This window comes from Idiotropiscis lumnitzeri, chromosome 10 (assembly GCF_059441095.1).
Source record: "Idiotropiscis lumnitzeri isolate Australia: NSW breed Sydney's pygmy pipehorse chromosome 10, RoL_Ilum_1.0, whole genome shotgun sequence".
Classification (NCBI taxonomy): Eukaryota; Metazoa; Chordata; class Actinopteri; order Syngnathiformes; family Syngnathidae; genus Idiotropiscis; species Idiotropiscis lumnitzeri.
Window position 1 is genome coordinate 5382108 of NC_142400.1, and position 9470 is coordinate 5391577.

Below are 9470 nucleotides of genomic sequence, written 5' to 3' on the forward strand. Positions count from 1 at the left end.
CACTGTATGAGTAAGCACTGCTATTCGGAGCATTATACTACATAAATAGACATAAGAATAGAATAACATGGGGGTCTAATCTTAAAAACAGCGCACATGCATTCAAGGCGGGTCGTTTACTGTCATAGTTACGGTAGTAACCGCGAGGCAGCTGCGTTCACGGCCTTCCCACAACACAAGGCAGCAGCGTCTCATGGTTCATTCAAGCCCAACACACACAACGTTTGACGGGCTTCTGCGACTAACACTCACTCCGAGCCGGTGGAATCACAGTGCCCGGTGGACTCGCGCTCTCTTACCAAACGTCGGCATCTGATAGCTTGTCATGGCGGACGTCAGTGAGGTTTTGATGTCGGTTTTGTCCACAATTCGGGTACCCAAGCCCGGGGACCGCGTCCACAAAGATGAATGCGCCTTGTCATTTTCCTCCCCGGTGAGCAATAGCGCTCTATTTTCTCTTTCTATTCGTTTTCCAAGCAAGGGCGACACTGCTAACCCGTTCCACACTGCCTCTTGTTATCTTGTTTTATTACAACGGAACGTTAAAATGTGTCGTGCTCCATTTAGCTTAAATGCCCCATGAACTAGCCATAGAACGTTAAGCTAAGCTAAATGAGCGCCATAAGCGTCATGGGGAAAAACTTAGCTGCCTTAGCATGTTAGCTTGCGGCTAAATTCTCAGGAATTCCGTCAAACTATCTCCTTTGGCTAACTTCGCCGTCATTTTGTTGTCAATAATTTCCACTTGGAAACAATTAGACATTTTCTCAGTTTTCTTGCTTGTCAGCGTTGGGAAAGGTTAACTGTGACCTGGCAAGTTAGCAACGTCGCTGCCAACTTCTTTTCAACGTCTGTTGGTGATGGAGGAGGAGAGGACAGGTAGCACTGAGTGTCTGTGAAATGTCTGCGTTTGATTCCCCAGGATAGCGAAGGGGGGTTGTACGTGTGCATGAACAGCTTCCTGGGATTTGGAAGTCAGTATGTGGAGAGGCACCACGCTCGGGCTGGTCAGAGGGCTTACTTGCACATCACAAGGACTCGCAAGGCCAAGGTAGACACACATTTCGTGTCCTTGCATGCCTGTTTCTATATGAGTGACTCAATCGTCAGTAATTTCTTTTGTCTCTCAGAAGGAAGACGATAATAACACTGGATCGGGACACCCGCCAAAGAAGAAGCCCACCAGATTGGCTATAGGTGAAACATGGAAGCATATCGATATAAGGAACAGTGGTACTTTGAACGTTGACGCTCCAATTAATTGATATTAAATACAAAATGTCTCATCCATCCATTTTGTATGGTGTTTGGCCTGGAGCCGACCCCAGAGCCACCTTGGATGGTGACCAACCTCTCATTAGACACAAACAACCAGTCCATCACACCTATGGACAATTTAGGGTCATCAAGAACCTAACATCCCTGTTAACCTCTGCCTGTGAGGCAAACGTGTTAACCCTCTTAAACATCACCTCTCAAATTCTGTCATATTAACCCTCTATTTTTTGGGGGAACTCAAATTTAACTTTAGGGTGATTTCTGAGCTGGAGCATTTCCAATGAATTAGCATTTCATCACTGGGTTATAGCTGTGTAATTAAGTATGTAACAGATAAAGTTGAAACTAAAACTGAGGATGGTGTGCAAAAAGTTAATGCTGGACCCAAGTAAGGGACATCAATGTTTATGGCATTCCTCTCTTAACACAATCTTATTTGTCGCTAAAGATGTCACAAAAAGGCGACGGGAAACGCAAAGCACGCAATTTAATCCTCGTGAGGTGCCCTGGCAGCTTGCATGTTATGTTGACGTGATGCTTTATGACAACATTTTTACCACGTTGAAGTCACATTGCCCCCCTCAATTTTGATAGAATTTCAAATGATGCCTTCAAGGTGCTGTTGTAAATCCAATTTATCAGTAGATATTCTGCCTGCACTCTATGTATGTAGCTTATCATTTGTGTTGTGTCCAGGGATCGAAGGCGGTTTTGATGTGGACCAGGAGCACTATGAGGAAGACTACAAAGTTGTCATCTTTCCTGAAAGACAGGAAGTCACATCGGAGGACCTTGGAGCCATGCCCGACGTTGTTAAAGAACGGGTGAGTTATTCTGAGGTGCCATTAATGTTCTTATGTGTGTGTGTGTGTGTTGTATTGTGTTTTCTATATGGCCACGCCCTGTCGCTTGACTCAGTACAACTAAAAATGCATTACGATGGTATCTTGACTTACATTCTTTCCTAGTTACGAGTCATCGCTGTTGTGTTGCTTTCTTAATTTAGAGTATATAAAGCACCGCTGTACTAGCAAACTGAGTTTCAAGTTTGGTTACAGAATGAATTCAAATTGTCAATGTAGCTCTGTATGTTAAGCAATCTGTTCTTTTTTTTTTTTCTTTTTTTTCCTCATGCCTTGCAAAGGTATCCCTGTCAATGGCAGGCATCATAGCCGCTGACTCAGTGTCTCACACCTTGCAAGTACAACAGTGGGACGGCGAGGTGAGACAGGAGTCGCGATTTGCCGCCGATCTCAAGCAGCTCGACAACGGCGTCAAGATCCCGCCCAGGTGAGCCTTGACGTCACCGCCAGGTTCCTTCAGTCACTTCGGATTCCAAATTTCGGGGATGATGTACCTCAGATTTCAAAGCAATTGCTCCCTTTTGGGCGAGGGATGAAAAGTGAATTTAAATTTTTAGTCAAATGCCTACGTCATGAAAGGGTTCGGTCAGTGGTTTAAGTAACGCGTCGACTGTCAGTTATTATTAGACTTAATTCATCTTTGCCATCAATGGTTCGTTTTTTTCTGTGGTCGCTTCAGCAGGTTTGGGCAAAGCCTTCGCGCTCTAGGGCCACATTTTATTTATTTATTTTTTTAGTTCTTCAATTTTATTAAAATTAACTAATTTTATATTACTATTTTATCCATTTACCTTCCTTATCTATGTATCACTAATATCATTATAGTTAACCAATTTTATTGAATAAAAACATTTTAATTAGATTTTCACGGCTGCCTTTTATTTACATTAAGTAAATTGACCAACTAACAATAAAAACCACTAAATCATTTTAAAAATGAATAGTCATTAAAAAAAATTAATAAAAAAAGCCAAATAAATACGCCCAATGTCACAGAATGTTTGATCATGTACATTTTCAGTGGGCCGCATGGAAGAAGGGAATGTGCCATATCGAGCCCCGGCCTGTGCTGGTATCTAAATTGTGTGAAATTTCTGGCAATTGGCAGCATGGCGGGGGAGTCTTTTAGATGTACTTGAGGAGAGTTCACTGTGTTCACGTGTGCCCCTCCATGTGCTAGCGGCTGGCGGTGCGAAGTGTGCGGCCTCCAGGAGAACCTCTGGATGAACCTGACGGACGGCAAAGTGCTCTGCGGTCGCAGGTATTTCGACGGCTCGGGCGGCAACAACCACGCCCTGCTCTACTTCCAGGAAACGGGATACCCACTGGCGGTCAAACTGGGAACCATCACCCCAGACGGAGCGGGTAAGACGACGCCCATCGGAAGAAGCCAGTCAGAAAATGCGGCGTTAAAGAATTCATTTCCATATCCAGATGTTTATTCTTACGACGAGGATGACATGGTTCTGGACTCCAAGTTACCCGAGCATCTTTCTCACTTTGGCATCGACATGATGACCATGGAGAAGGTAAGCGCACTGAGTTGCAACTGTATCAGCGTTGTCACTCATTTTGCGCTTTTTCTTATCCTTGTCAGACCGAGCGCACCATGACAGAGCTGGAGATCGCCGTGAACCAGCGCGTCGGGGAGTGGGAGGTGATCCAAGAGTCCGGGACCACCTTGCGTCCGCTCTTCGGGCCCGGCCTGACCGGCATGAAGAACCTGGGCAACAGCTGCTACCTCAACTCCGTCATGCAAGTGCTCTTCACCGTTCCGGACTTCCAGAGCAGGTTAGTATCCATCCGGTTAATTGGCTTTAGCACAGGGGTGGGCAATTTTTGATTGGTGGGCCACAATGGGCTCTAAAATTTGACAGAGGGGCCGGATCAGGAGCAGATGAATGGAATGTTTTGGTAACCTCACCTCATTGGAAAAAAAAAAAAATAATAATTTTAAATGAAAATCAACAAAAGCATTACAACAAGTCAAGTTTGGCGGGCCGGATTAAAATGTTTAATGGGCTGCACATGGCCCCCGGGCCATAGTTTGCCCACACCTGCTTGAGCAAATAGTGAAAAATGAATCTAAATTATTTGATTGAGAGCTGCTGCAGCAAAGACTCGAATTGAAAATCCAATAAAAATAAATCTCCAAATTTGACTGGTTTAGTTTCTCACACTTTAAGTTCAATACAAAATGCAAAACAGCTGAGTGCGACAGTAACGCAACTTTGCAAACCGATTGCGTTCCAGGTATGTGTCCGACATTGTCACGATAATGGACGAGGCCCCGAGTGACCCCACTCAAGACTTCAAAACCCAAGTGTGAGTGTCTTAGTGTCGGTGCGATGTTTAATTTAGCTTGTCGCGTTCGCTGTCTGTTCGGTGAGATCATATTTGGTCGTCTCTCACAGAGCCAAATTGGGCTACGGCCTGTCGTCGGGAGACTATTCCAAACCTGCACCGGATCCTGGGGATGAAAATGGTGCAGCTGAGCACAAGGTTATTTTTAATTTTAAAAAAAAGAAGAAGAAAGAAAAAGCAAGTTTTGGTTTGGTCAAACATCTTCGCTGATTTATTTCCAGGATTACCAAATCGGCATAGCGCCAAGAATGTTCAAAGCACTTGTGGGGCGGGGTCACCCGGAGTTCTCCACCAATCGACAGCAGGATGCTCAGGAGTTTTTATTGCACTTCATAAACATGGTGGAGGTAAATTTGGACAAAATTTTCTCCCGTCCGCCCCCCCCCCCCACTCTCATCTTGTGATGTTCTTTCACCTGCAGAGAAACTGCCGCTCGGGGAACAACCCGTCTGAAGCTTTCAGGTTCCTGGTGGAGGAGAGGATTGTGTGTCAGCAGTCCCAAAAGGCCAAGTACACGCAGCGGGTGGATTACATCATCCAGCTGCCCGTGCCCATGGACCAGGCCATCAACACAGGTGAGTGGGCTGATGGGAATGGGATGTCTTCACCAATTTTTCTTGTGTTTTATGGCAATGTTCACAAATGTATGCTTGCATGCAGGGGCAAATACGTTTTATGGTACTTTCTTATTGTGGTTGTATTTTTATTGGTTTGTCTTGTCTTTTTTTTTTTTTTTGCTGGATGAGTTGTTATGTTTTGACAATACGGATAGTTTTTTTTTTTTTTCAAGCGGAATCGCTTTAAGCATTTTCATGTATTTTTAATGATATTTAATAATTAATAATCTAATTTCTTGCTAATTTATATTACGCGCTTGTGATGTATAAATAGTTGTATTTTGTTATTTTCTCAAGTATTTGTATTATTTCTGCTTTGGCTGCAAAGTGAATACTGGTGAACAAAAAACATTTTAAAGATGGTTTGTTTCAGGACAAAGAGAGAAAATCCCGGGAAAGGGGAGGAATATGACTAGCATCAAAACTAGTATTTTCGTGAAATATTTTGTGTTTTCTAGAGCAAGAATGTTTTATTCAATAACATGCACCCAACAGATGAGCTGCAGGAGGCGGAGCGCCGGCGTGAGAACGGCGACTCGACGGTCTTGCCCGTGCGAGCGCAAATTCCCTTCGCCGTCTGCATGGCGGCCCTCAGCGAACCTGAACTCCTCACGGATTTCTGGAGCTCCGCCGTGCAGACCAAGACCACCGCCACCAAGTATGCGCACAATGGATGAGCAGGCAAATACATTTTTACATTTTTTTATTTTTTTTTATTGATCGGACTCTTTTTTCTTTGGTCAGAACAACCCGCTTTGCCTCATTCCCTGACCACCTGGTTATTCAGATTAAGAAGTTCACGTTTGGCCTTGACTGGGTCCCCAAGAAACTGGGTGAGTAAAGCAATGACGTATTTTGGAGGAATTCTTACTCCTGGTTGGTGGATATAGAAAAAAAAAAAGGGTTATTTTTATATGCGCAAAGTAGTGCTGAGCAGTCAGTCAAATTCAAATAGGCATTGCAGTGCAATTTTCACATCACCTGAGCTAAAAAAAAAATTTGGGGGAGGTGTTTTCCCATAATGTAGTTTTAAGCATGACATTAGCCGGATGTTTTCTGTGCAGACGTGAGCATCGACGTCCCCGACACGCTGGACCTGAGTGCGCTGCGCGCGTCGGGTCAGCAGCCGGGCGAGGAGCTCTTACCAGAGGTGGCCCCGCCCCCACTCATGACCCCCGATGTGGAGGTTAAAGGTATCCTGGGCTCCCACGGCAACGAGGAGGACGACTCTCTCTACTCCCCACTGCTGTGTCAGTCTGTCTGTCATTTCTGCTCCTTTCCTCCCTCTCATACGTGTGCACTTGTCTTTTCTTGCTTTTTCTGCCTTTGACGTCCTCATGTTGCCTTGGTTCTTCACTTTTATATCATGGCGGCTCATTTTTGTTTGTTTTATTTCTCATATTTCCTCAAATAGTGTCCATGCCTCTAATAGTTGACATTTTATCCATTCCATGTTGTCTGGAAAACTTTAATTTGGCATGAAGTGTAATATAATGGTCACATTATTTAATATTTGACAGAACAAAAAAAAAAGGCGCCTTCACAAGTTGCGTAAATAAGCATCTCCAGTCACCATATGAGGAAATGTGACACTCGAATTTGATTCATGGAAGTCGTCAAAGTAATTCAGCCTTTTCACAATCTTCAGCTCCGGTCCTCGACGACTCCACCGTGTCGCAGCTCTGCGACATGGGATTCCCCCTGGAAGCGTGCAGGAAGGCCGTGTATTACACGGGGAACACCGGCATCGACTCTGCCATGAACTGGGTGATGAGCCACATGGACGATCCAGGTGGGCTGAGTGGCGGGGAATGAATCAGCCGGTGAAGCTCGGTGCCGTTTGAGCTCTTTTCTAAAGCCGCGCTATCCTGTCCTTTCTGATTGGCCGCCGCAGACTTCTCCGCCCCCTTGGTCCTGCCGGGCTGCAGCGGCGGCACTACGCCGACGATGGAGAGCGTCTCCGAGGAGCACCTGGCAACCATCGTCTCCATGGGCTTCAGCCGAGAACAAGCAACCAAAGCACTTCGAGCGACGGTTGGAGCCTCAAATTGACGCGGCAATACATTGTTTTGAAATTCCCATCTTAAATTTGCCTGCTAAAAGTTTTTGTGCAGTGGTCATTTTTCCCCCTCAGCAAGTTCTCACACTTTTTTTGTTTAACAAACACAAAGTTTAGTCAATCACCAACTTATGAAATTAACCTACTCAGATTTCTAAACTATCACTTGTCCGTCAGAGCAATACTCTGGAGCGGGCCGTGGACTGGATCTTCTCGCACTTGGACGACCTGGAGTCAATGGAGGTTTCGGAAGGCGGTCGCTCGGCCGCAGAGAGCGAGGCCGCTCGGGAGCCTCCGCCCGGGCCTTGCGTCAGAGACGGACCGGGCAGTGAGTGGGGGTGGTGGGGATGAGCAAGCGGGAATGTTTTTGTCCGGACTCGGGAGAACACGTTTGTAACTGATCATGTTCTCTTGTGCTCCGTCCAGAATATGAACTGTTTGCCTTCATCAGCCACATGGGCACGAGCACAATGTGCGGCCACTACGTCTGTCACATCAAGAAGGATCAGCAGTAAGTATCCTTGAAATGTCACACGTACTTGTCGGGTGGTTTTCTTCACGGTGCACATTCGGACACGCAGCAGCCACAGGAAAATGACGACCACAATCTTCTTGAGCTGCTTGGGAGGAACCAAACATTAGAAATAGGTTTCAGTTTTGACATATGGTGGACTTGTTAGCAATTTGCAAATCCACAGATTTCTCTCTCTCTCTCTCTCTCTCTCTCTTTCTCTCTCGTTTGGAAGCTCTCCATTGTTTTTTTTTTTGTGCGCTGGCCAAAACAAGACTGTAGTGCCATCTTGTGGATTATTTGTGTATTACTTGGCACAGTATGCTTGCTAACGCTGAACCTTATTTGAACGTAGTTGTTGTGGAATAATCCCACTACTGCATACAGTTGTTCATGTCCCATCAATTGTTTTTTTTGCGTACATGCATGGCGTGGATGCTTTATGAGCCTCTCCATTGGGAGTGCTGAGGTTTAGTTAGGATAGAGGATAGATACTCTGAAAGCTTTCCATACTGTTTACTAAATTGAGTATAAGCAGCATGTTTCTCTTAGGACCTGCAGAGGGCGCTGTGTCTCCTTAAAAACAAACGCCATAGGGTTGGAAATAAGGTCACTCCCCCCCCAAATCTTGATTGAATTTTACTATTAAAATTATTTTAATTTAAATTTATTTTATTTTTATTGTATTTGTTTAGCATTTAATTTAATTTGAAAAACCTCCCAAGATGTGCTGGTCGTCTTTGATCACCAGAAATAAAAATATAAATAATACATAATATCAATGTTATTTCAGCACCTCTCATTTTCCTTATTTGTGGGTTTTACAAGGTTGTTAATCTATAAAGACCAGAAATTTAACTTAATTTGAGTTTATTATTTAATTTTATATGTAAGAACGAAATTAGCATTTTAACATTGTGTATTGAAGTTAAAAATGCAGTTTTCCCATTGTTTCAACACGAGGGTCATCTTTAAAAAAAAAAACTGATTTTATTTCAATATTATTTCCTGAATATTTGTGTTGGGGGCTTCATCAAAAAACGAACCTCCCATTTTCCTATTATAATGTATGCTTCACAGTAGTGCTTCAATGTCTACAAATGAATCAAAACGAATAATTGCGTTTATTTCTTTTTCGAAACGATGCCTCTATATATGACGTACGTTTGTGTGTGTGTGTGTCTGTATGACAGGTGGGTCATCTTCAACGACCAGAAGGTGTGCGCCTCCGAGAAACCCCCCAAGGACCTGGGGTATCTCTACTTCTACCGGCGGGTAGCCGAATAAGACCCAGGGGGCTGCCGCTGCACTTTTTGGGAGGGTGAAAATGGAGTGTGTGGATGCGCGCACATACACAAACACACACACAACACGCACACACCTTTTAATGGTGTACCTACTTCCCTACAATGTCTTTGAAAGAACCTTGCACACGTCATAACTGTAAATACTCGCTGATTGCTCACTACTTGGCTGAGTTTTTTTTTTTTAATCCAAGTTTTCTAAGCCTCTAAAATTCAGCCTCTAAAATTATGCCCATCATCGGTTTACATTGCATGTCTCTCCCCTTTGAAAAGGACCGTGCACGTCCTTCCCTACCCGCCCTCCTCTCCTCTCTCTTATTTGACATCACTTAAGCCAAGTCTGCCTCCACCTAACTCATTCATACATTCATTCATTCAGAGCGAGATAGTGAACAAGTGATGGTGAGAACTTTGGCTCCACTGTGTGCTACGAAAGAAAATAAAAACACCAAATTGACTTTCAGCTTATATGTT

The 9470-nt window shown here is 44.3% G+C and overlaps 1 protein-coding gene across 2 annotated transcripts; it reads left to right on the forward strand.

The window, feature by feature from the left end:
• Nucleotides 1-141: 141 nt before the first annotated feature.
• usp5 (ubiquitin specific peptidase 5 (isopeptidase T)) lies at nt 142-9459 on the forward strand. Of its 2 annotated transcripts, none has more exons than XM_088306617.1 (20): nt 142-433; nt 923-1051; nt 1131-1197; nt 1975-2102; nt 2423-2568; nt 3322-3506; nt 3576-3670; nt 3739-3932; nt 4395-4466; nt 4556-4643; nt 4727-4852; nt 4927-5080; nt 5618-5780; nt 5867-5955; nt 6187-6372; nt 6771-6914; nt 7017-7156; nt 7359-7509; nt 7608-7692; nt 8886-9459. In XM_088306617.1, exons 1-20 carry the CDS (start codon nt 326-328, stop codon nt 8977-8979), a joined length of 2544 nt encoding a protein of 847 aa, XP_088162743.1. In that variant the 5' UTR covers nt 142-325; the 3' UTR covers nt 8980-9459. The 2 variants fall into 2 exon arrangements, with proteins under 2 accessions (XP_088162743.1, XP_088162744.1); XM_088306618.1 differs by having other exon boundaries at nt 6187-6315.
• Nucleotides 9460-9470: the final 11 nt, after the last annotated feature.

Excerpts from the sequence above, each read along its gene's own strand:
- usp5 (XM_088306617.1), top strand. The coding sequence starts at position 326 with ATGGCGGACGTCAGTGAGGTTTTGATGTCGGTTTTGTCCACAATTCGG. Across the intron at positions 5,081-5,617 it reads GGACCAGGCCATCAACACAG|ATGAGCTGCAGGAGGCGGAG; the intron begins GTGAGTGGGCTG and ends TGCACCCAACAG. Across the intron at positions 6,915-7,016 it reads GAGCCACATGGACGATCCAG|ACTTCTCCGCCCCCTTGGTC; the intron begins GTGGGCTGAGTG and ends TGGCCGCCGCAG.